This window comes from Lissotriton vulgaris, chromosome 7, assembly GCF_964263255.1.
Source record: "Lissotriton vulgaris chromosome 7, aLisVul1.2, whole genome shotgun sequence".
In the NCBI taxonomy this organism is placed as follows: Eukaryota; Metazoa; Chordata; class Amphibia; order Caudata; family Salamandridae; genus Lissotriton; species Lissotriton vulgaris.
Window position 1 is genome coordinate 1,526,631,143 of NC_141695.1, and position 27,597 is coordinate 1,526,658,739.

Consider the following 27,597-nt stretch of genomic DNA (forward strand, 5'->3'; position numbering starts at 1 on the left):
CCACTGATGCAGCCCCACGTTGGGCGCCAACTGAAGGACTGGGTTCTTTAAGACCCAGCGGTGCCAGGGCACAACACCTGAAACCTTCGTGGGTAACCTGCTCCGGCGTACGAATCACAGAGACACGGGACACTTCCTTCGACGTCAAAGATTCAAGGTTTATTTGCTGCAGGGAACACAGAGATCACGACAAGTACACAGCGTGCAACTTGGGGAGACTGCTTCGAATTGGTTCTGTGGATCGCTCCTTTTATACAGTATTTACCCATAGGATAACATTGAACACAAAAGTTTACAACCCGGTTCCCACCATTATCCCCCAGAGGGGTCGCTTTGGTCACTTTGAAACACATGAGGTCCGGAACATAAGTGCGGAAACATTTGGCGGTTCCCAACTGTAAAAACCATCTTCCCACCATTAGCAAATACCAATTAGCAGTAAAACCGATCGAAATAGGAACAAGGACAGGTGTAGAGGAAGACGGAGACAGTGGGGAGATCGAAAAGGGTGTAAAAGGGGAGGTAACGGGAAACACGAGATACAGGCATCAAAGGGACGTGCCTAATGAGATGCACGGCTGAGACAATAAGTCCGTGCGGCAAGATGAGCCTCGAGCGGCGCCATCTGCCTTACAGTAGCAACCCCCTCGTAATAAAGACACTCACAAAGAACATGTGTCTTCCGCAAATATCTTGGGAGTCCCAGGGTCGCGAAGCGGACATCGTCCGTTCGCTGGCTACTTGAGGGCAAGAGACAAAATGGATGCCGTATCTAAGATGGAACCAGTGGGTACAGATGAAAAACCCACATAACAAACGAACGGTTTAAGCTAGCACAGCGAAACTGCGCACACTTACTAAACTCGTCATTTGCGGTTCATAGATACCCGACTCGACCATATTCGTGCGAGTCAAAAACACCACTTACAATTGTTACGGAACCTCAGTAGCCGACCCTCCAGCTGACGCACTGAGAGATGCTGTCTTTTCTCTTGCTGAGAAATCCAGCTAAGGTGTTTTCAGGCTACCTTTCTGGGTTGCTGGGAAATCGAGTCCTGAGAGAGAGATACAAGACCTCCTTCATTCTAAACCAAGGTACAGAGCTGATTAGACCCTTAGAGAAGTCTTGGATAGGTCCTTGGCAGAGAACTACTAAACTTAACCGACTCCACACTTTCTTCTTCCCTTGTACTAGACTTAGGTTAGGTACACCGGGGTAGGCGTATTTTAGAAGCGCATGTTGAGTACTTTTAGTCGTTATTTTATTACTGTATGTATTTTATACGTTTTAGGCAACTTATGGCTTAGAAACCATATCATGCTTTTACAGTACTACTTTATAATACTTTTTCGTATTATATGCCTTGTACTTTATAACCAGTATTACGATTGTAGCAGTACATTTCTTATGCTTGAGAAAGAAGAATGTTCAATAAATACTTTTTATTGAAAACGCCTGTCTCTCTATTTTCTCAGCACCTCTGGTGAAACGAAGCATGCATGATTGACTGAGTAAAATAGTTATCTATTGTTTCCACGACTCTAGAGATTGATTTCTTATTCTTGGGAAACAAAGTTGCCATGTTTATGCGGTTGTTTGAAACTAATCCCTTCTTGTGAATTCGAGAAAGTTTCTAGTGACCTCTGAGTTAGCTGGCACTCACAATTAAGTTTAATGTATACAATAGAGACCTAGTCGACCTCAGTCCTACGTCTAATCTATAGTATATCTTATTCCAAAGCGCAGAGCCTATTGGGAATAAAGGAACTACACTACAGGAGTTTTTTGCCACATCTGGATTTGGAGATGGTTCTTATTCATCCAATCGGGGATGGCTAACATGCCAAGGGCAAAACGCTTTTTTGTCACTGTCAGATCAGGGTCAAAGGTAAACATAAATCAATAAATCAATCAATCTATCAGGGGATTTTTAGTGCACTACTCACAAGTGAGGGTCTCAAGATGCTGAGGGTGAGGAGATAAGCAGCTCCGTTCAGTCGAAGAGCCAGGTCTTAAGCGTTAGCTGGGTGTCGTCTACTCTGCGATCCTGGCAAGGCGAGCCATATCAAAATTAAACAGAGTGGGGCTCAGGCAGGAACCCTGCGAACACCCTTGTCTAGGATTGTCTTGGGAGAGGCATATGGGCCCAGGATGACAATTTGATGTCTATATCTCAGACAATGATGGAGCCATTTGAGTGCAGGGCCTTGTATGCCGATCTCTCTAAACCTTTCCAGCATCCTCGTGTGGGAGACTGTATCAAAGACTGCAGAGAGATCTAATAGCATGACTGGGTTACCTGCGTCCAGCCCAAGGCGCAGGGGTCTGTCACAGCCAAGTGTGCCGTTTCGTTGCTATGGCCTGGGCAAAAGCTAGATTGGGAGAAATCTAGGATTTGGTGGGATTATAGATAGGTAACTAGTTGTTTATTAATTAGGCTTTTGAGCTGTTTGCCCAGGGGAGGTAGCAAAAATGTAGGGCGGTAATTGGCCAGGGATTTTTGGTCCAAGGTAGATTTTTAAAAATAGGATGTAGTCATGCGCCTTCCACTCAGGCGGGATGGTGCCTGTTATCACCGAGCAGTGGAAGATTTCTAGGCTTGCCTGAGCAAGGCAGCTGGCCAGCAGAGACATTGTTTTGGGGTGCAGATGTCCACTGGGTAATCTGACTAGGCTGTCACTAGAAAAACTACGGATGTCCTCCAAGGTGCAGGGTGCAAAACTAACTATGGTGTAAGGAATATCCTTTAACCGATGTGCATCAGAACTAGTAATCCCTGTTCCAGGAGAAGGTGTAATGTTAAATTTTGCATCGATGTGGGAGATTTAAAAAAAAAAAAAAAACTTGAATCACAAAGTTTCTGGGATTCAGAGGGGGGGCGAAGGGTGGTAAAGTCATGAACTATATTAATAAGAGCTTTAGGGGAGTTGCCAATCTGTTCAATTTGATTGATAATAAAATGACGTCTTACAATTTTGATATTATGATGATAACAAGATAAGGCTTGTTTGTGAAGATCTGGACCTGAACTGTCATGTTGGTGAAATTAACTCCCTAGCCGGCGAGCAAAGTGTTCAAAGTGATGGTCCCCTGCAAACAGTATCAATGAAGAGCCTGCCCCGTAAAAGATTATTGCTGTTCCACAAAAGGAGAGAGCAATGAGTCCTGGCCCTTATCAACACTAGATCTTTCCAAGGACCCTCAGTTTGTGACCACTGATCTAAGAGGCACTCTTGGAGCAGGAGCATAAGGAGCCTTGCATGGGAGACTATGGCTATGCATGAGGCCATCATACAGAGGAGGCGTATTACAGTTTGAACGATGAGAGGACTCATAGGCTGAAAAGAGGCAGAAGCTGATGGAATGCCACTACCCTTTGGGTGCTGGGATAAACGTTGCCCTAGACTTTATTTAGGTCTGAAGCAGGAAGGGTTGGACTTGAAATGGCTTGAGGTGGGACTCAGTGGTGTTTACTGTAAACCCCAAGTTTTGCAGTAGAAATATTGTGGCTTGGGAGTGGGCTACACAGTCTTGTCCACTTGTACTCTTGATCAGCCAGCTGTTATAAGTAGTGGAAGACATGAGTTCCCCTCATTCTTAGGTGGACGGCTACCACTACTAGACATTTAGTGAAAACCCTTGTGGTCGTGGTGACTCTGAAGGGCAACTCTATGAATTGGTAGTGCAGTCCATTTACCATGGAGCACAGGTACCACCCATGAGCCTGATGATTTTGGAAGTGGAAATGGGTGTCCTTCAAGCTTTGTGTGGTCATGAAATCATTTAGTTACAGCAAAGAGATAACATCCTATAGGGTGATGATATGGAAATGTTTTGATGGGATGTACCTTTTTGGAGGCCTGACATTGAGGACTAGCTTGAATGAGCCTTCATTTTTTGAGGATAAGTAAGTAGAGAGAGTAGAAGCCCTTGTCTCAGTGTTGAGAGGACACTGGCTATAGAGCCCCATTGAAAAGGAGCACCTGAAGCTCCTCTTCCAAGAGGGCCGGATTTTCTTGGCTCAGGGCGTGTATGCAGGGTGGGATGGTTGGTGGGGTTGAAATAAGCTTGAGACAGTAGCTGTGCTCCATTAAGGATAAAGCCTAATGATCTGCAGTGATATTCTCCCAACATAAAAAAAACACTGTAATCCCTCCTGACAGGTGTAGTGTGATGGGAGGATGCAAGGCAAGTCAGTTCTTAGAGGTAGAGGCACCCTTGCGGGAGTGTCTTTGCCTCAACATTTAGAGCTGTTACCTCTGAAAGACCCCAAGTGTACCCTCTACCGCTCTGTTGGTAATAACCCTGTTGCTTCTGTTTGCAATACTGCTTGGTTCTGGTGGCAGGGCTTGGGACCCACACATTGCTTGGTGCCTTCGAAAGGAGACCCTAATAGAAGTAACTTGAAAGGCACCTATGGCTTCAGCGGTGCCGGTGTCCATATATTTTGTCCAACAGTCATCCACCTGCAGGCCGAAAAATTTCTCCTCGTCAAAGGGTTGATAAGATTTTGCTGTCCTTCCAGCTTGAATCCAGAACCACGCTGTCAGGAGTGTCTGTGGAGGATGACACAGTATTCACCTACTGGCAGCTGTATCACCTGAATTCAGGGCACAGCTGATGGTAGCATTGGAAATAGCTTTCCAATCTTCGACTATCTTCTACATCTCTTCCTACTGTGTCCTGTCATACATTTGGAGAAAAAGCCTACTGAATTGGCAATGCGCCACTGTGTGGTGGCACTGACTGCTACCCTCTTGCCAGCTGGGTCCATGCACTTATTTATCCTCAGGCGGGAGGGTGTTGCTAGTAATCTGGGCTGCCACTCATTACTGGGCAGTGGAAACAACCAAGGGGTCCGATGAGATGAGATGCCTGATGTAGAGTGGATCTGAGTGTGCCAGCTTGAACATCTTTTCAATCCTGTATGTTACTATATGAGATTTGACTGGCTCCTTAAAGATCTCAGGGGAAGATTTAATCATCTCCTCAATCATGCAAAAATACTGGAGGGAGCATTTGGTTCTGGACAGCATCTCTACCAAGAAACCATCATTGTCTGGAGTGATGTACATATTCAGCCTGTGACAGGTGGCTGCTTTTTGGATAAAGCTATGGAATGAGGTGGTGTTGTGTGGAGAGGAAGGCCTAACAGGGACATTGTCAAGATCAAGGTCCTCCCAGAGGATCAACTTAATACTCCCCCCAAAGATAAGATCATCTGGGGGATGCAGGTAGACTGGGACTACAAAGTGATATGCTAGGACTGTCTGTATCTGAGTACAACTTCAAGTGAGCGCTGATCGGAAGTCGCAGGAGGTGAAGGAAGAGGTGTTGAAGAAGGTGGAAGTGTTGAAGAAGGAGGGAAAGGAGGTGTTGGAGGAGGAGTAGGGACAACAGCCTTGTAACTAAGCCTTTTGGGAGGGTGGTGGTGCCCGTGGCATGCCTGCTGATGAAGCTTCCTCAGAGGGGAGTCTGCACTTTTTAGGCAAAGTCTCTTCTAAGGTGGAGATCGTGCCTGTGGGTTGGTGGATGATGATGAACAGCTGTCTTTTGTCCAACTCCTTTTGCAACTTTTTTAGGACAGGTCTTTCCTGGGAGTCAGTTGTCGACAGCCTCGGAGTCAAAGGAGTGTTCAATGTATGCATTCCTTACAGCATCAATGGCGGCATCAACTTCAAGACTTCAGTGCCAACACATGGTCTCAGACTCGTGGTCTGTTTGGGTCGATGCTCTTGGTTGGAGCCATCTCAGCTCAGAGAACTTGCTTCTGTGTCGAGCCAAGCCAGAGGGTGGTGGCGCATCTGAGAGCAATGGTGGGCAATACACGGGGCTCAACACCTGATCCCAAGAGGGGACATGCAGCTCCTTATGTGGCTTAGGTTTGGGTGTCAACTGTATTCATGTGTCTCAGTGTCGTCGTCAGATGAGGTCCAGGGTCGACAGAGGTAAATGGGGCATCCTCGGGCCTCTTCTTCCTTTGATCTTGGGATTGGGTTGGTGGGCCAGAAGAGCAGAAGACTCAGCAGATTCTTCTTCTTCTGCTCCAATCGGGTTTGCCTCACTGAAGATGTCCAGCATCTCTGAGGATGAGCAACATATTGCTGTGGGACAACTGCCTGTCTCTCCACTGCTGAAGGTTCATTTTGCTCCTAAATGCTTAGCGTCAGTCGCAGAGGTGTTGTCGTGTTTCAGCGAGAGGCACAGGTTACCAACAGTGTGGAGATGGTGCCAAGGGTACATTGAATGATACTGAGGGCATTTTTTGAAGGGCCTCGGTTGTATTATATTCTGCGCATCCTCATGTTCTGGCATTGCTAAGGAGGATGTGTTATCCAGTCATGTTGTACTGGAAATGTGGCATTCATTTTATTCATCCAACAAGTAGTGTGACACAACACTAAAAAGGTTGAATAATTAACTTCAGGTATTGTACTTTGTACACCCCATAAAGCAAGGTGCTGCTCCTTTGCATAGAATTGTGTTGTGGTAACAATCATTAGACTGAGAATGACTGTCAATCAATTATGACTGATGGGGCATCATATGGCTATTCACATGCTGTTGCAGTACTAAAATGCAAAAAAACCACAAATGAAACGTTTTGAAAAGTGAACTTTCAGTAGATCTTGTGTGCATAAACACTTGAGATGACATTTTCTTTGAAATAAGATGAGCTTCTACAATGGATGTAAATGATTTGAACTGATGCACAGAATTTAGTGCTTTTTCAGATGAAGATTAGAAATCGTATTCTGGGCAAAAACTGTCTGCCCCTTTCTTTAAATACTGCCTTACCACCATTTGCATTCTTCAATTTATTCCATTGGACTGTCAACCTGTTACAGTTGCGGTGTTCGTCTTAAATCAAGTTCACTTGCTCTCTGATTAGGTCTGTATTTTCTTTAGTGACCTACTCAAAAAGCATTGGTCAAGGTGCATGTCTACTCTGTTGGCACCATCTTTGAAAAGAACATGGTCTTAATTGATCTGAGCCTTCTCAAGTTGAATCCTTTTCACTTTTGCAAGAGGCAACTAAGAATACTGAATTTTGTGTTCAATCAGATAGAATACATTTGTGCTGTTTTCTTTCTCTCCAACACAGCACTGGGATGGCTTTGGATGTATTTCATCTACTAGCACCTGCTCCCTCATTCTTCTAGATCAGTCAAGGGCGTTTGATACTGTCAAAAATGCCACTGTGACATGTTCTCCGAAAAATCACAAATAGAGGAAATTCATAGCAATGGATGCATTTTCTTGTTTCAGTGGGTTTAAATGCTTTCCATACATTTTTTATCGGCTATTTATGTACCTTGATTTGTGGTGCTGCTCAGTCTTCTGTACTGTCACATTGTCTATTTCTCACTTATATTGAAACTCTAGAGCACCTCATCCAGTTGCATGGTTTTTATTTTCACCTGTATGGTTGGACCCTTAGCACCCTGATGCACTCCAGCTGCTAAAGAGAACTTTGAATTTCAGAGGCAAGGATGAGAAATGCACTGTAAGGATACTCCTTTCCCACTTCTACCAAGAGAGATCAGTTGTACGACATATTTATCTATGTGTGAACACAACGCTTCTACCACTGAGTGGGAAGGGGTGAGAGGGGATGTTGGTGTGTGCTTAAAAAACATCAGTTCAGAGAATGTTCCTTCAGACTTGAAAATGTCCTGATTACCCTGATGCCCTTACTCTGACACCTCTTTAAGCAGAATCATAGGTGCGCTCAAGTGAATATCTGGAACTTCTAATACTATCTCGAATCACCTGGCACCCAGCTGCAATGGTAGCATAACTTGCTAATATATCCACAGCACTGATCAGTGTCATATAGATGCTGCTTTTCTATATACTGTGTTAAATTAGCATGAGTTTATTAAGTGTTTAAACAACATATTTTCCTTTGGCTTCAGTTTTGCACACGACACATAATTGTTATTGTAGCTTTCAACCTAGACGAAAGATGTGATTTATTTGAGAATAATATGTTATTACTCTGATATCAGTCGTGCTTGGTACACTGTCTGAACAGTGACTGCTGGGAGGTCTGACCCTCGCACCACTAGACATAACACAAATACAGTTGCTGCCAACATTGGGCTCTAAGCGGGTTTAAGATAGAGTTACTGAGAATGCAAAAACACACTTGATGATGCTTCGCATGCAGAGAGCTGGTAGCAGATGATGTGATCCTCTCCTCCTGACATTTAGAGGTATGGGCCCGCCCTGCTAAAACCCAAATGATCTCGAATCACCTGGCACCCAGCTGCAATGGTAGCATAACTTGCTAATATATCCACAGCACAGATCAGATCTGTGCCAAGAGTAGCTCGAGAGATTCTTTGGGCCGGGGACCTGAAGCCAGTAGACATACCTGTGGGAAAGAACCCCCCTGACCAGTGTCTTTTGTTCTACTCACCTTCCACATGCAGAATCAAATCATCGCTCCCGCTGTCTTCGCCGTACATGACCTCGCAGATGTAGTACCCGTTGTCAGCAGCTGTAGGCTCTGCCAAGGCCAGCGAGGCATTCCCTCTCTTCAACTCGTCGGGGCAGAGACGGGCCCGGGGTTCAAAGGTTGTCACTGACTTATTATATATCACCAGTACGTGGTCGCTAAGCTTCCAGGTGACCGTCAGGAGACTGAGGTCTACAGGCAGATCCTCCACTCGGAAAAGACATTGGAGCAGCGCATCCTTCCCAGGCGGAGTCACGTAGGGAGAAGGGCCCATAGAGAGTTGGAGCCGGGCATCTGACAGAGAAACAGGCAAATCATGAACCTCAGTAGAAAGATTAGTAGTAACAAAGTACAACATACCGTGACATAACAAAATGCAGCATCAGGTATCATTACAGAATCACATCATAAAATATCAAGATATAGTGTAACCTAACAGTAACAAAGCAATGAAAAGATTGTGCGACTTTCAAGCTTGACTGATTAAAAGAAACGGCCGGAAGTCATTGATAATGTGTTCCACTAACATATTTGCTTAGCCTGACAATTTAGTCAATGTAGTCTGAAAAAAATGAAAAAAAATAAAAAATAGTACTTCAGGCTGGTGTTGCCCCATATGCACACAGAGTAAAATGAATGTATCTTACTTTTATAAATCATAATATGTGCTGTCAATAAATTTCAACGTTAACAGACCCATTGCGTGTCATTTTTAGCTCTCGCCTATTCCATCCGTAGGGATGATAGGCGAGATTTATAGTAAGGCTTTCAAAAAGTCTACCCAACTGCGGATTGCGTACAGTTCATGTGAGCCAGGCGCGTGCACACCATGCCTCGGCATCAGACTTCAAAGGAATGAGCTTTGGGCGTCCCCCGCCACAGCAATGCCGTGAGCTCATCGACAACCACATCCCACACCATGCCTCGGCATCAGACTTCAAAGGAATGCTCTCCCCCACTCCCGCTACAGCAATGCCAAGAGCTTGTTTATGTTGTGACGCTGAGTGTCAGACCGCTTTTGAACACACATTAAATTCGTAAGTCAAATCTAAGTCCTGCTATGCTATATCAGTAATGCAAGAGTTATTGGGTTTTTTTATGTGCATTTTCTGATCACATGAATTGTGTCAGCTCACTGTCTGCCATGTCCCACTCCTCAAAATTAACCCACTTGATGAACTGAATGCCCGTGCTCTTAAAACCGCAAACCAGGCCAGCTGTCATCAGCAAGCACCATGAGAGACGTGCACACACCTCAGGGGCAGGCACAGCGTTCTATACTTTACAGATACAAGGCACTAGGAGGTGATCAGGCTCTGTATGCACTCGCAATTTGGGGCAGCTCATGTTTTACACAAGCTATACACAGAGAAAAGCTCATACACCCCACTGGACCCGGCTGTTTCATTGTCGGCTCCGGAGCAGAGTCATTTAAATGTGCATTAGGTGCTCTGAGAACCTGCACTTCTCGATACTTCAATACATTTAATTGGAACGTACCAACACTTCTCAAGAAAAAAAAAAAGTACTCTGGACAGTGGGTCCTAGCATTCTTATAGTTCCAATTAAAGCGCTGACAATAGGTGTCCTGCAAGGGGTTTTCCTTAACGATCACAACGTATGCGCGCTGACTTGTTGTGTGCCTAAGGTGATAAAACCCCATTTTCAACCTGCTTGTAGGTAGTTTTAAATTTGGTAGAGATGGGAAATTAGTCTAATGAAAAATGAGTTGCATACTCTGAATGGCAAATTTTACAGCAAAATGTTGTGTGTCGGGCACAGTGCTCAATTAATGTTTCTCACTAACACGCTAATCATGCTGAAAGGTCGAAATTGCCTGTAACAGACAGAAATAGCCCCAAACCAGTTTTAAATAGAACAATTTATGACTAAAGTAATATATTGTAGGACAGTTTTAAAATGACTCGCATGTGCCAAATGAATATTCCATACACCAGAAACTAAATCCTGAGCGAAGTCCTGAGCTCTTTTGAAATGTAATACATCTGAAACAGTTACAGCAACAGATTTCTCACAGTGAGCAAGAGCGAAACGTGCACCAGATGCCATCCTAAATAAGCAAACCACACAAATAAATGACCTAACGTGAGTCGGAGGGAAAGAAAAGTTCATTTTGAGAAGTATCCTGGGGCACAGCAGGTTCGTTATCGCTCCCCCATTACATTTCTTCACCTGTTGGCAGAGTATACATTAACATAGCTATGATGTTCCAGTGACATGCATTTAAACGTATGCTTTGCTTTTTAAAATGCCTTCCTGGTAGGTGTGACTTAGCTTTCGTAGAATTTGTCGCCCTTCAAATTCTCTGCTCGTGATCTCTTTCATATCTGAGCTGTAAATGTGTGACATCCGGTTACATACAATCAGTTCATTCAGAGGCTGCGAGCAGCACCCATTCCCAACTCGTCACAGGGGTATTGCTTGCAGCCTGTGAAGTGATTGACAGGCAGTCCCAGGAATACAGGGCTTATGCCCAAAACATCCGGGATTGTTTAGGTCGAGCTAGAACAGCACTTGCGCTGCTGCTTGCTTGATCTATAGTAAAGGGGCTTTTCAAAGTGCGACCCACTAGCCTAAAACTTGCGTTCATGTGGCGCTTAAGCTTGCGTTTACGTGCACATGAACGCAAGCTTTAGGCCACATGAACGGGCGCAGATGCCATCTGCTTTACACAGCCTGCCCATTTGGCAAAAGCCTCTTCCAGCTACAGTAAAACTGGCCCCCCTTCCCTCCTCCCCCACCACGCAAGCCTCTTCCAGCTACAGTAACGAGCCGCTGTGCCGGGATCCAACTTACCCCCTTCCCTCCTCCCCCACCAACATAAACTTTCTGTGAGCTTCAATTAAAAGAAAATGCAACAGAAGAAGTCCACAAGGCTTGCAATTGGGTGGATTACTGGGCTGTAGTGATTTGTTCCGATTTATCAATCCCACTGTGGACTTTTAACTGATATTTTCACATAAAAAAAAGATAAAAGCAGATGTACTGCCAGCTTTAAAATCGGAACACTTGTCTCCAATGCAAACGCTTTGGGGTTTATTTATTTAAATTGAAAATAGCAGTAAATGTATATTACACGTTTTTTTTGTTGTTGTTTTTTTTTTGGGATGTTCTTATATAGCGCTCGATCACCTGGGGAGGTATCTCGGCGCTTGCCTTGGGAACCCGTCCTGGCTTTTCCCTGTGAGATAGCCCCTGCAGGGCATCCCCAAGGTGAAAGCCAGGCATCCCGCCACGGGGGGGCCGTTGTGGAGATTAAGCAAGCTTAATGCCCAGAGTTGCAGAGTGTGAACCCATGATTAGGTCAGGCACCGCAGCGAGAATTGTCGAGTCCGTTGACATTTGAGCTCAAGACCCTGCCGCGTCGGGAATTGAACCCTGGTCCCGGGTCTGACCTCTGCTTCAGGGTCTGCCTGCTCTAACCAGTGAGCCACACTTCTCCACGTTAATGATTTGTACTGATTGTTTTTAAGTTTTGGAGGCCGAGTACAGCTGTGGTAAACGCGAGAGCGTTGTTAACCACAGGACATCTAGAGACATTCTTTTAATATCCACTGAGGGTGGGAGGGTGCACTTTTTGCCCAAACCTCATTTATTGTGTGTTTTTTGACTAGCACCGGAAAAAAAAGAATATCCTCTGCCAATCCAAAATGTGACCTTGAGTGTTACAAAATCAACTAGACAGATTTCTGACTTGTAAATAAATTCTCCTAAACTCTGCACTGAGTTGGTGTTGGCTGTAGTTGCCTAGTTGGTGCACTTATACCATGCATCAAACGTGCAATCATGTATAACTACAAGATGTCATTATTTCATCCCAGTTGTGGATTATTTGTGTACAGTAAATTTGCTGCATGAAATGGTTACATTTTCTGATCTCACCCTGAAACGTGTGACCAAGAGCCCTGAAAGCAGTGCTGGCTCTCAGTACAAAATTAAGCATTTCTGCTGAAAAGTAGGTTTTGCACAGAGGAGAAGACCATGCAAAACCTACTTTTCGTTGAGGAGGGCAAAGCTGGTTCTGGTGGGTCAGTGGACTGACGCATCCCTTCTGGAAGGTCTTTTTCACCCCATGGTCAAGGGTTCGAGGCCCGTGCTTTCATCCTCCCGATGCCCTTCAAATGTGATCCATTGATGGATGACCGTACACACCAGCCTTCAGCTCCAAGTTGTGTCTCGTGATGAACATGTGCTTCGCAAATGCACAGCTTATGTTTTTACAAGTTTCTATGGGACAGATTTGCCCCCGAGCGTTTTTGCAGGAATTTTTGCTGGCACCAAAGCTTTGTTAATTGGGGAAGATGTTCAGTTTCACAACACTCCCTTTGTGTTTAAATTGCATTTATATAGCGATTACCCCTGGTGAGGCGGCGTCAAGGCACTTTATAGGAAGTAGCTCGGGACCCGGGAGCCCACATTTAGTGGTCAGTCCATTAGTTTTTGTAGGTTAGTTTTGCATGCATTCACGTCAGTTTCTTTGTGGTACATTTTTGCGACATTATCACTTCACACCACTTTACTTTCCATAAAGGTGCGGTTTGGCGCATGGCAGGTCTTGCCTTACGTCAGTGGTGGGCTGTTGCGCTAATAATCTCTCTTTTGCTGTGTTCTAGCGTTTTATTCTCAATACAAGATCTTCTTTCATGAACTAACGTCGGAACGGCTAGTGCAAGATGAAGGGAAAAACCTTGGAATGAAACAGTTTTCTGGTTGCGCTTGGAGTAAATAATTATTATCTCCCAAGTTGCAGGACTCTCCTAGAAAGAAGAAAGCCCACCCTCAGCTGTTCTTTGATGTGCTGTGAAGTTTGTTGTCTGTGGTAGAGGATCACCCGTAGTGCCCAGACGGCCAGATAGCAGGCAGACAGCTGCGCCGCGGGGGATTACAGACCACCCCCGGAGCCCCGAGCAGTCTTGAAGGACCCTCTGCTTTATGTTTATCCTTCACAAAGTTTCTGGGATTCAGAGGGGGGCGAAGGGTGGTAAAGTTATGAACTATATTAATAAGAGCTTTAGGGGAGTTGCCAATCTGTTCAATTTGATTGATAATAAAATGACGTCTTACAATTTTGATATTATGATGATAACAAGATAAGGCTTGTTTGTGAAGATCTGGACCTGAACTGTCATGCTGGTGAGATTAACTCCCTAGCCGGCGAGCAATGCGTTCAAAGTGATGGTCCCCTGCAAACAGTATCAATGAAGAGCCTGCCCCGTAAAAGATTATTGCTGTTCCACCAATGGAGAGAGCAATGAGTCCTGGCCCTTATCAACACTAGATCTTTCCATGGACCCTCTGTTTGTGACCACTGATCTAAGAGGCACTCTTGGAGCAGGAGCATATGGAGCCTTGCATGGGAGACTATGGCTATGCATGAGGCCATCATACAGAGGAGGCGTATTACAGTTTGAACGATGAGAGGACTCATAGGCTGAAAAGAGGCAGAAGCTGATGGAATGCCACTACCCTTTGGGTGCTGGGATAAACGTTGCCCTAGACTTTATTTAGGTCTGAACCAGGAAGGGTTGGACTTGAAATGGTTTGAGGTGGGACTCAGTGCTGTTTACTGTAAACCCCAAGTTTTGCAGTAGAGATATTGTGGCTTGGGAGTGGGCTACACAATCTTGTCCACTTGTACTCTTGATCAGCCAGTTGTTATAAGTAGTGGAAGACATGAGTTCCCCTCCTTCTTAGGTGGGCGGCTACCACTACTAGACATTTAGTGAAAACCCTTGTGGTCGTGGTGACTCCGAAGGGCAACTCAATGAATTGGTAGTGCAGTCCATTTACCATGGAGCACAGGTACCACCCATGAGCCTGATGATTTTGGAAGTGGAAATGGGTGTCCTTCAAGCTTTGTGTGGTCATGAAATCATTTAGTTACAGCAAAGAGATAACATCCTGTAGGGTGATGATATGGAAATGTTTTGATGGGATGTACCTGTTTGGAGGCCTGACATTGAGGACTAGCTTGAATGAGCATTCTTTTTTGGGGATAAGTAAGTAGAGAGAGTAGAAGCCCTTGTCTCAGTGTTGAGAGGACACTGGCTATAGAGCCCCATTGAAAAGGAGCACCTGAACCTCCTCTTGCAAGAGGGCCGGATTTTCTTGGCTAAGGGCGTATATGCAGGGTGGGATGGTTGGTGGGGTTGAAATAAGCTTGAGACAGTAGCTGTGCTCCATTAATGATAAAGCCATCTGATCTGCAGTGATATTCTCCCAACATAAAAGAAACCACTGTTATGCCTCCTGACAGGTGTAGTGTGATGGGAGGATGCAAGGCAAGTCAGTTCTTAGAGGTAGAGGCACCCTTGCAGGAGTGTCTTTGTCTCAACATTTAGAGCTGTTATCTCTGAAAGACCCCAAGTGTACCCTCTACCGCTCTGTTGGTAATAACCCTGTTGCTTCTGTTTGCAATACTGCTTGGTTCTGGTGACAGGGCTTGGGACCCACACATTGCTTGGTGTCTTCGAAAGGAGATCCTGATAGAAGTAACTTGAAAGGCACCTATGGCTTCAGCGGTGCCGGTGTCGATACATTTTGTCCAACAGTCATCCACCTGCAGGCCGAAAAATTCTCCTCATCAAAGGGCAGGTTGATAAGATTTTGCTGCCCTTCCAGCTTGAATCCAGACACACGCTGTCAGGAGTGCCTGTGGAGGATGACACAGTATTCACCTACTGGCAGCTGTATCACCCGAATTCAGGGCACAACTGATGGTAGCATTGGAAATAGCTTTCCATTTTTCGACTATCTTCTACATCTCTTCCTACTGTGTCCTGTCATACATTTGGAGAACAAGCCTACTGAATTGGCAATGTGCCACTGTGTGGTGGCACTGACTGCTACCCTCTTGCCAGCTGGGTCCATGCGCTTATTTATTCTTAGGCGGGAGTGTGTTGCTAGTGATCTGGGCTGCCACTCATTACTGGGCAGTGGAAACAACCAAGGGGTCCGATGGGATGAGATGCCTGATGTAGAGTGGATCTGGCTGTGCCAGCTTGAACATCTTTTCAATCCTGTATGTTACTATATGAGATTTGACTGGCTCCTTAAAGATCTCAGGGGAAGATTTAATTATCTCCTCAATCATGGAAAAATACTGGAGGGAGCATTTGGCTCTGGAGAGCATCTCTACCAAGAAACCATCATTGTCTGGAGTGATGTACATATTCACCCTGTGGCAGGCGGCTGCTTTTTGGATAAAGCTATGGTATGAGGTGGTGTTGTATGGAGAGGAAGGCCTAACAGGGACATTGTCAAGATCAGGGTCCTCCCAGAGGATCAACTTAATACTCCCCCCAAAGATAAGATCATCTGGGGGATGCAGGTAGACTTGGACTACAAAGTGATATGCTAGGACTGTCTGTGTCTGAGTACAACTTTAAGTGAGCGCTGATCGGAAGTCGCAGGAGGTGAAGGAAGAGGTGTTGAAATGGGTGGAAGTGTTGAAGAAGGAGGGAGAGGAGGTGTTGGAGGAGGATTAGGGACAACAGCCTTGTAACTAAGCCTTTTGGGAGGGTGGTGGTGGCCGTGGAATGCCTGTAGATGAAGCTTCCTCAGAGGGGAGTCTGCACTTTTTAGGCAAAGTCTCTTCTAAGGTGGAGATCTTGCCTGTGGGTTGGTGGATGATGATGAACAGCTGTCTTTCGTCCAACTCCTTTTGCAACTTTTTTAGGACAGGCCTTTCCTGGGAGGCAGTTGTCGACAGCCTTGGAGTCAAAGGAGTTTTCAATGTATGGATTCCTTACAGCATCAATGGTGGCATCAGCTTCCAGACTTCAGTGCCAACACATGGTCTCAGACTCGTGGTCTGTTTGGGTCGATGCTCTTGGTTGGAGCCATCTCAGCTCAGAGAACTTGCTTCTGTGTCGAGCCAAGCCAGAGGGTGGTGGCACATCTGAGAGCAATGGTGGGTAATACACGGGGCTCGACACCAGATCCCAAGAGGGGACATGCAGCTCCTTATGTGGCTTAGGTTTGGGTGTCAACTGTATTCATGTGTCTCAGTGTTGTCGTCAGATGAGGTCCAGGGTTGACAGAGGTAAATGGGGCATCCTCGGGCCTCTTCTTCTTTGATCTTGGGATTGGGTTGGTGGGCCAGAAGAGCAGAAGACTCAGCAGATTCTTCTTCTTCTGCTCCAATCGGGTTTGCCTCACTGAAGATGTCCGTTGCAAAAAACACAGTTGATGGACAGAATGCAGAACAATGTCTTAAATTCACCCAAGTACAGAGACCTGGGCCTAAATCCATCGTTTTTTTGTACTCCACACCACCCTAGGTCAGACAATGGCTATATGCAAATCAGCCTTGACCCTGTGCCTCATGGGAACAGTCCAGCCCGAACTACCAAGCCATGTCTTTCCTAGACCGGATTCAAGCATCTAAGGACCGGTTTCTGGCTATCAGCCTTCTTCAGCCTGGATAGCTTGACTCCAGTGATGTGGAGAGCCTGGGACTCACGTCTGAGCATACCCAGCCCACTCGGGGTGAAAATTGCAAAAAACACAGTTGATGGATAGAATGCAGGACAATGTCTTACATTCACCCCAGTACAGAGATCTGGGCCTAAATCCATCGTTTTTTTGCACACCACACCACCCTAGGTCAGACAATGGCTATATGCAAATCAGCCTTGACCCTGTGCCTCATGGGAACAGTCCATCCCGAACTACCAAGCCATGTCTTTCCTAGACCGGAATCAAGCATCCAAGGACCGGTTTCTGGCTATCAGTCTTCTTCAGCCTGGATAGCTTGACTCCAGTGATGTGGAGAGCCTGGGACTCACATCTGAGCATACCCAGCACACTCGGGGTGAAAATTGCAAAAAACACAGTTGATTGTTAGAATGCAGAACAATGTCTTACATTCACCCCAGTACAGAGATCTGGGTCTAAATCCATCGTTTTTTTGCACTCCACACCACCCTAGGTCAGACAATGGCAATATGGAAATCAGCCTTGACCCTGTGCCTCATGGCAACAGTCCAGCCCGAACTACCAAGCCATGTCTTTCCTAGACCGGAATCAAGCATCCAAGGACCGGTTTCTGGCTATCAGCCTTCTTCAGCCTGGATAGCTTGACTCCAGTGATGTGGAGAGCCTGGGACTCACGTCTGAGCATACCCAGCCCACTCGGGGTGAAAATTGCAAAAAATCACAGTTGATGGACAGAATGCAGAACAATGTCTTACATTCACCCCAGTACAGAGATCTGGGCCTAAATCCATCGGTTTTTTTGCACTCCACACCACCCTAGGTCAGACAATGGCTATATGCAAATGAGCCTTGACCCTGTGCCTCATGGGAACAGTCCAACCCGAACTACCAAGCCATGTCTTTCCTAGACCGGAATCAAGCATCCAAGGACCGGTTTCTAGCTATCAGCCTTCCTCAGCCTGGATAGCTTGACTCCAGTGATCTGGAGAGCCTGGGACTCACATCTGAGCATACCCAGCCCACTCTGGGTGAAAATTGCAAAAAACACAGTTGATGGACAGAATGCAGAACAATGTCTTACATTCATCCCAGTACAGAGATCTGGGCCTAAATCCATCGTTTTTTTGCACTCCACACCACCCTAGGTCAGACAATGGCTATATGCAAATCAGCCTTGACCCTGTGCATCATGGGAACAGTCCAGCCCTGTTCTGACCGACTTTTTCGGCCCTTCCTTGAGGGAAGGTGATTGGAGGTGACTTCAGTCTACTATCATTCTAATGGAGGGATTAGAACCGTAAATAGAGCCTATTCACAAGGCGTGTTGATATAATTCCGTACCCTTTTCCTTAGATCAGGGCTTATAAACTTATGTTAGGGGATAGATTCATTAGTATTAGTGATAATCCGTCCTTTTGTAAAAATGTTAGTATATCTTCCATGGAGTTATGCTTATTTCGGGCCTTGTAGGCCCCAAACGGGAGAGACTCCATCTTTCTTTCTGCCCCGGCAGCTTGAGATGCTTCTAGGTCAAATGTAATGTTTTAGTTACGAGGTGTTGTTTGCTTGGAGAGAACCGGCTCAGGCTGGCCCTTATCGAAAGACTGTATTTTTCTCCATTCCGAAGACACAACATCAGGCCGGCCGGCTGGGAACGTGTCCTTGGTACGGGGAGGTACAAGAATTTGGTGGGCGGCAGGTTACTGGCCGTAACTTTCCATGAAGGGACAAGCTTCCATATTAGCGAAAGCATGAGGCTAGTGAGTCAGTCAGTCTGTAGGCGGCAGCTAGTCGTTAGCATCAATGCCATTAATTATTCCAGGGCAGGCAGTCGCCATTTTGAAGTCCGATAAAGATCGAGAAGCTGATACTCTCTTAGAAAGATTGAAGTTATTTTAGCTGGAGCAGCTGGCGAGCTTTGACATTAAGATCAGAGCATACAGAGTGAAGTAGTTAGTTGAGGGAGCGAATACCAGAGTGGCAGAAACTGAGTTATAAGATCGAAGCCGAGAAGTGAAGATGGTCCGTGATTGAGAGGAGAGAGGAGTAGTGCAGAACAGCCAGAGAGAAAGCAGCTGATAAGAGGAAGGTTCCAGTGACTTGGAGGGAGGCGGAGGAGACAGAGCATAGCGGTGCAGACGTGTATCCGTGACTGCAGAGGTGTGACCCTAAGATGAGCCAAGGCACAGATGAGAAGGGAACCCAGATGACTGCTGAGTCCAGACTTCATATTAATAAGGTGATGTCGAACCTTTCTTATTAGCGTGCACACATTCTAACCTTTCATTTTCCTTTGCAGGCTATATGTTATAGTATAGTGTTATATTGTTATTGTTATTGTGATAAATAAAGTACCCCAGTTCTTAGTGAACCGGCATGTGCCTCTTGTTCTTGTATAATAAAGGTAACCTGTTCTTCTAGTCAGGTGCTGTTTCACGAACGGACGCAACCCCCGATCAGGTAACTGAATAATGAGGGAGAGAGGAGCCCTTTTAAATGGAGAATAAGTCGTACATCATATAATTTGGCCATCATTGTGTGATCTATAATATTGTAGTATTGTACCTCTAGAAGAGAGTACCAGGGGGGATACTGGTATTTATACCCAAAAGATTGTGGCTTGAGCGAGCCCTGGTTGCGGCCAGTGTGTAATGGTACATAATCAGAACTGAATTAAAGATGAGAGGAGCACTCTTTTTCTTCACTCAGAAAATCTCAACTCGTTTTAACTTTCCTCAAATATACTCCAAGCGTGCTGCTGAGGTGGCACGTATGTCCTAACCGTGCCTAACTATAGGAACCTTATCTTAAGTGTATGCAACACTTAACCTCTGCGCACTGTTGCTATTGGCGGAAGACCGCTACACATTTATAAATACTTTAACACTTGTGGAGTTTCAAATAAATGTATTTGTCAACATGTTTCAACAAAAAATCAATCCTCACATTTTACAATGATAGTCAAATATATTATCACATATTAACACAAATATACAGAGTCTAAACATAAGTAGATGCGGAATCTGGACTTTGGCGACTTGTCTTTTATGCCCAATGCATTTCGAGCTCGAATGAGCTCTTCGTCGGGGGCCTGTAAACTAAATATAATTATCAATTAATAGACTCATGTAACTCTACAGAACATCACTGTCTTCAACATTTTACATTTCATTACAAATATGTTATGGTAACATCACTACTCATAATGCCCTTCACCAACACCACAGTGTGTGTGAAAAAATGGGTACAGAGCAGGAATATCGTCGTAAAAATATCGACTAACCTAAATATCGCTGCAAAAATATCTACAGGAAGGAATATCGATGACAAAAATATCGTCTGACCAGAATATCGACAGACAGGTAAGTAATATCGTTAACATTAATATAGTTGTAATAAATATCGTTTACAAAAACATAGCTTACAATAATATCGTTTTTTAAATAATTATAAGTAATGTAGTGTTTTTAATGAATATTTGTAGTCAAAGTAGTATTTTTAGTAGTATATTATTATTTAATAATGTATTTTCAGTTGAATTTAGTATTAATAGTTCCGTAGCGGGTTGTGGGTTTATAGGGGGGTACGGTGGGAAGTAATTTAAATATAATGAAATAATACATTAATTAATGTTTTAAATGAATATAAATAGTGTAATAAATAATAGTTAATTAATTTCAATTAGTTCATTGAATAATAATTATGTAATTAATTATGTTAATTTTAGGTGTGTGTACAGGATTTTTTTTAGTGAAAATGTTTTTGGGTAAAGGGGTATTTTTAGGGTTCAGGGTCAGTTTTCAGTTTTTGGGTAAAGGGGTATTTTTAGGGTTCAGGGTCAGTTTTCAGTTTTGGGGTAAAGGGGTATTTTTAGGGTTCAGGGTCAGTTTTCAGTTTTTGGGTAAAGGGGTATTTTTAGGGTTCAGGGTCAGTTTTCAGTTTTTGGGTAAAGGGGTATTTTTAGGATTCAGGGTCAGTTTCCAGTTTTTGGGTAAAGGGGTATTTTTAGTGTTCAGGGTCAGTTTTCAGTTCTTGGGTAAAGGGGTATTTTTTGGGTTCAGGGTCAGTTTTCAGTTTTATGTAAAGGGGTATTTTTAGGGTTCAGGGTCAGTTTTGGGTTTTTGGGTAAAGGGGTATTTTAATTATATGTATGTATTATTGTTGTTATATAAAGTAATGTGTAAAACCAATTTATATGTCCACATTTATTAAGTTTATAATTAAAAAGTGTAGTACATTTTTTTGAAATAGTTAAAAAATAAAAGTAATGTAATGTATTTTGTTAATAGTACTTATATTTATTTATTATTTAATGTAATTTTAATTATTTTAAAAAGTCGATATTTTTTACATCTATATTAATTACAACGATATTTTGGAGTCGATATTTATGTACTTACCTGTTTAAGTATAGGGTGTCGATATTTTTGTAAACAATATTTTTACAACGATATTTATGTCAGCTATATTTTTTTAATCGATATTTTAACACCCTAGCAAAAAATGAAAAAGAAAACAAACTCACTGAAGTCGCAATGGAACAGAGGGGTCCTATGCTGAAAGAAAGTAATGGACGGACTCAAAAAAACTACAGCTGACAAAGCGCTTCGATAGTGACGTAACAACGCTGGTTGACAAGAATCTCGGGGGCTCTCTTACCTTAAGCAGTCTATTCACTTTGCTTAAACAAGAAACTCCAAACACCCGATCCTCACTCTCCTCCTATAAATGTATGAAAAACATACGCTCAACACCGGGTTCCACGACCCTGAGCCGCTTGTCTGCCAAATCAATCAACCTCAAAGCAGTTTACCGAGTGCTCACCTCACAAGTAACTCCTGAGTTCAGATACCGTCTCCCTCTCTCGTACGTGTTCGGGTTAACTCTCGCTGTGTGTGCAGCCAACTGTGTGAATCAGCCGCTCCTGAACCCTTAACTATGTTGTGGAAAATGCTCAACACTAAAGACGGACTAAAGCATACAGGAAAGCGGTTGCCATCTTGGAGAAGGTGATCTCAACGAGGAGAAAGTGTATAGCAAGAAAGAAAAACACAAAAATGAAAGCATAGAACGAGTGGCTTAAAGAAACAGAAACAAACTCAAACGAAATGGAAATGTTACCATGTTTAAAATGATAATGGATCAAAAAATGTAACTGAGTGCAGACATCATTCTCATACAGTATCTGGGTAAAAGAAGTCTCATAGAAAACATGATAAATCAATTTTCTCATTTAAACCCTTTAGTTCCTGTGTGACAAGATATTTTATCCAGTGGATTTCTCTCTGGAGGAGGGATCTGGTTAGATCTACCCCCTCGTATGATTTCACTACCTCTAGTATGGAAAACCTGATTTGGGCTATTATGTGATTGTTTTCATTCCAATGTTTGGCTAAGTTGCTCTTCACATTTTTGTTTCTTATTGTACTTTTGTGTTCAGATATCCTTGTTTTTAGTTCCCTCTCTGTTTTTCCAGTATAATTTTTCCCGCAGGGACATTTTATGTAGTAGATTACATTTTTGGAGTTGCAATCCCCATTGTAATGTAAAGTCACTTCTTTTCCGGTTTGAGGATGGTGTAACATCTTGCCTTCAATCACATTTGAGCAATGAACACAATTTTGGCATTTCCTCATACCTCTGTGAATTACTTCTGTGTCTCTTATGGGGGTCATCAATAACTCTTTCAAATTTTTTGATCTCTTGTAGGCAAAAATCGGCTTGTTAACAAAAATCCCATTGAAATCTACTTCATTCTTTAAAAGGTCCCAATGTTTATGTATGATAGATTTCAGTTTCTGAGATGCAGTAGAAAATTTAGATACAAACACATGCCTGTCCTGTGGTTTCTTTGGTTTCTGTGTCAAGAGGTTATCCCTACTATAAGCTTCTATCCTGTTTTTGGCTTTAGTCAAAATGTCATCAGGGTATCCTCTTTCTTTGTATCGTTGTTGTTGTAAATTCAGATTCTTCTTCAACTCATCCTCATGTGAACAGATTCTTTTAATCAGCATATATTGTGATAAGGGTAAATTGTTTTTGAGATTTTGCGGATGAAAGCTTTGAAATAGCTTGTTGAAACATGTTGACAAATACATTTATTTGAAACTCCACAAGTGTTAAAGTATTTATAAATGTGTAGCGGTCTTCCGCCAATAGCAACAGTGCGCAGAGGTTAAGTGTTGCATACACTTAAGATAAGGTTCACATAATCAGAACTGCCTTAGGGTAGAATAGTCTGGGCCTGAGTTGCCGTGAGACTATATGGTAAGAGTGTGGTATTGTAGAAAACTTAGGCATGTATATTGCTAATTCCCCATCCTTGGGTAGGAGACATAGATACCTGTTGTAAATAGGTCCTAAGGAGGGAGGTGATTACGTTCCGGCTGGGTTGGTGGTGCTCTGGTGAGCTGATTCTATCTGGTCCGAGAATCTGGTCGTTACATCTGTCGTCACGAACTGTTTACGAAGCCTGTGTGCGCTGTATTGTTTTTATCTTGTTTGTTTGCGCTCGGCTCGTACGAAGTTTATTTTGTATGTTATTTGTTAATAGTTGTATATATCTTTTTGGTTTATCAAAATGTTTTTGCGGAGATCGAAATCTACTTTCAAATTGCCTGTTGAAATTCCCTGGGAATCAACGCCTTACGAGGCCTTGGCCCGTGAGTGGGCCGTTTCTACTGGTTTGAGTGAAAATTGGAGTTCTTGTTTGGAGCTGGCGGAGCCGGCTAATGTGATTTCTTGCTTGCAGAAAGCGCCGGTAGTGAAGGGTGATGAACTTCCTATTTTAGGACGCAGAGGTTGGATTGTTTTAACTGCGTACAGGATTGTACATGAGAAATTTTTAAAATTGCAGAAGCAATATGTGGATATGGAAGAAAAGTTTGTTGAAGTGCAAAATGCTCATACGCTTTTGCGATGTCAAAATAAATTGCTTGCCGAACTTGAAACTTATCAGACTATAGCCGAAGGGCTGCTGTTCGAATTGCGAAATACAAATATAAGAATCGTGGTGGTCGTGTTTGCAAACGGAAGGTGCGTCTAGTCGTGGCGAAAGCCGGACTGGACTGGAATCCTGATGAATGGGATGGTAATATCTGGGACTCGAATGATTCTGGCTCCGGACGTGACTGTAAATCTACTTCTTGTGATAAACATGATGATTCCGGTGACCGTGGTCGCTCTTCCCATTCTAATGACGTTTCTCATTCTGATTGTTCTTCTAAATCTATGGATCGGGCTTCTTCGGATGCTCGTCCGGAGGTTTCTGCGCATCCGGTTTTTCGACGAAAATTACAACAAGCTCCTGGTAATCCAAATGGTGTTGCTTTGGATAGTTTAGAAGATTTTACACAACAGGAAGTTAGTGACCTTTTGCAACGATTTCGACAACGGCCTGGTGAGGCCTTGCTTACGTGGATGGTGCGCCTTTATGAGTTAGGCGCTGCAGGTATCATATTAGATGCAGGATATGCCTTGAAATTTTGTTCTTTGAGTTCCGATTCTACTGTGCAAGATCATTTTCGGAATTTTAACGGTGCCGGTCAGACTAGTCTACTCCAGTTAGCGACTGACGGCTGTAATCACAAATACCCTACTGAATCTGATTGGCCTGTGAATGACAAGCCATGGTACACCTTGCGCGATGCGGCGCAACGGCTGAAAGAGGAGGTGATGAAAACTGCGATTTTTTCGAGTACTGCTGACAGATTGTTGGACGGTTTGTTGACATCTTCTGTGCGCAATCGCATTATCCGTTCTTCTCCTGTTGCTTATAAGCAGGTTATGATGACTTTGCTAATTAATCAAACTGGCAATCCTTTGTCTATGGTGCTTGAATCTGTCCGTCAGCTTGGTGAGTTGGGTGATTGGTTTAAACCTGAGACACAGTCCAGACCGGAGGGTCGTACTGCTGGAGATTATAAGTTCTCTAGACGTGATATGTTTCTTGCACTGTTGGCTGATGGTGTGAAACAGGAAGATATTGATGGTGAACCTAATAATCGCTAGGGGGATATGTTTCGCAAGCGTGGTTTGGATCTGAAGGAGGGTGCCCGACGTGTGTGAAAGAATGATTGTGATTGTGGATATTCCGATGACAGTGGTGACGAAAGACGTCGTGATGATTCTGATCGTCGTGGTGAACGACAGCATGAGCGTGATATGTCCACTCGCCGTGCAAAGGAGAGAGGGCGAGAGGGGGAAAGAGAAAGGGGGAGAGACGACCGTGTTAACAGCAGATATAGAGATGAAAGGGATCAGTCCCCTGAGTTGAGGAGAAGGGAGTATCGACACAGACTTTCCGATCGAAATTCACAGTACCAGGCAGATGACAAGAATCCATTTCGTCATGGAGGTGGATATGAACATGATGTTTTAACACCCAAGAAGTATGAGAGCAATTACCCTGATTTATCCTGGTTGGCAGAACGCAGTAAAAATGACTAGGAAAAAGGTCAAGCTCCAGTACGCAGGTGGGCTCACAAAGATAATAGACCCTATGTAGATATTGAAATTTTCTGGAAACATCGTAATATCCAAAGGGCCCGAGCATTGGTAGATACGGGAGCGGAGGCCACTCTTATTCATGGAAAATCAAAGAAATTTAAAGGTCAATTTTTTACAATTACTGGTTTAGGTGGAAAGGAAACCCCTGCAGTGCAAACTACACTTGAAATGAAAATAGGTAGAATTCCCCGAAAAGAGTATTCTGTATTAGTTGTGCCACTTCTGGAATACATAATTGGAATTGACATTTTGAAAGGAATGACATTGCATTTAGATGACAGCTGTTATCAATTTGGAAGCAAAAATTATATATCGCCCAGGCCTGTACGAGTTGGTCTTTTGAGAATGCCCCCTATAAAAATTCCTCAGGCTACACAGGTTGTCTGTCAAAAGCAGTATCGTATCCCAGGTGACCATGAAGAAATTAGTGCTACGATTCAGGATTTGGTGGATGCAGGAGTTATAACTCCGGTTACTTCTGCTTGGAATAATCCCGTTTGGCCCGTGCGTAAGAGTGATAATTCTTGGCGCATGACTGTTGATTATCGCGAATTGAATAAACATACACCCCTTTGACTGTTGCAGTACCAGACATCATTACTTTAATTGAGAGAATTCAAAAACATTCAGGTACATGGTATGCGTCCATTGATATTGCCAATGCTTTCTTTTCAATTCTGATTGCCCCCGAGTGTCAGGAACAATTCAGTTTTACATGGAATGGACATAATAATAATAATAATAAAGGATTTTATAAAGCGCCTGGTGACGCCATCACGGCGTGTCCCCGCGCTGTGGAGAGAGTAGCAGGAGAAAGTGAGCGACCTAAAGGGTAAAGAGGTGGGTTTTTAAAAGTCTCCTAAATAAGGTCTCTGTCTCTGCCAGTCTAATGTGCAGAGGAAGAAGGTTCCAATTTTTAGCCGCCAACGCACGAAAGGAGCGTCCTCCCATTCTGGCTTTGTTTATCCGGGGGGCACTCAGAAGCCCGGTGCCCTTGGAGCGCAGTTCTCTGTTGGGCATGTAAGGGATCGCAAGATCCTTCAGGTATTCTGGGGCTACCTGAGAGGTTATCCTGTAGCATATTAGGAGCGCTTTGAACAGGATCCTCTTTTTTATAGGGAGCCAGTGAAGGGCCTCCAGTGTGGGCTTGGAGGCAGCTCTTTTGGGAAGCCTAAGGACCAATCGGGCCGCCATGTTCTGGAGAACCTGAAGTTTTTTAATGTTCTTCTCGGTAGTCCCTAAGAGTAGAACATTACCGTAATCAATACGGGAGGTGACTAAAGCTTGGGTCATCGTGCGTCTGGCCTCTAAAGGAAGGAGGTCCAGGGTGCGGTTTAAGGTCTTCAATACACCAAAGCATTTCCCAGCTAGCTTCTGGACGTGGCTATCAAAGGAGAGTCTGGGATCAACCCATACCCCCAGGTTCTTTGCTTCCTTGCAAGGAGAAGGTATAGGACCTAAACAAGGAGGCCACCAGTCCAGGGTCCAACTAGCCGAGTTACCCCCTATCACAAGCACCTCTGTTTTAGAGCCATTGAGCTTCAGGCAGTGTTGGTTCATCCAGCCTGCAAGCTCCTGCATGCACGTTTTGAAATTAGCAGCAGCCAGGGTGGGTGCCTGGGATAGGGAGATGAGGAGTTGGGTATCAAATGTCGTTTAGAAGTCTTCCTCAAGGCTATGTACATAGTCCTACGATCTGTCACCGGCTGGTGGCGGAACATTTGTCCGAAGTACCTGTACACCCGCAAATTCAGATATGTCACTATATTGATGACATTTTGATTCAAGGTGAGACACAAGACCAAGTCCAGACCCAGTTAGATCAAATCATTGATTGCTTACACGAAAAAGGTTGGGAAATCAATCCCGAAAAATTGCAAGGCCCCTACCAAAATGTAAAATTTTTAGGCATCAATCGGCATGAGGGTCATAGAGAAGTGATTCCAAAAGTGAAACAGAAAATTCTTCAGTTTGCAGTCCCAAGAAATAGGAAAGAAGCCCAAAGATTCATTGGCTTATTTGGCTTTTGGCGCCAGCATATTCTACATTTGAGTCAGATATTGGCCCCTTTATACCGAGTCACTCGCAAAAAGAATGTGTTTGAATGGAGTAAACCTCAGCAAGATGCGTTTAATTTGGCAAAAGAAGCGATTCAGTATGCTTT

General features: G+C 44.0%; 1 protein-coding gene across 3 annotated transcripts in view; it reads right to left on the reverse strand.

The window, feature by feature from the left end:
• The window catches only part of LOC147705933 (hemicentin-2-like), a 468,035-nt gene that overhangs the window by 340,561 nt on the left and 99,877 nt on the right, over positions 1–27,597 (reverse strand). For all 3 annotated transcript variants that reach the window (XM_086932399.1, XM_086932398.1, XM_086932400.1), the window contains one exon: positions 8,427–8,759. In XM_086932399.1, coding sequence (XP_086788525.1) covers positions 8,427–8,759 — 333 coding nt within the window. The remainder of the gene's footprint in view (positions 1–8,426; positions 8,760–27,597) is intronic.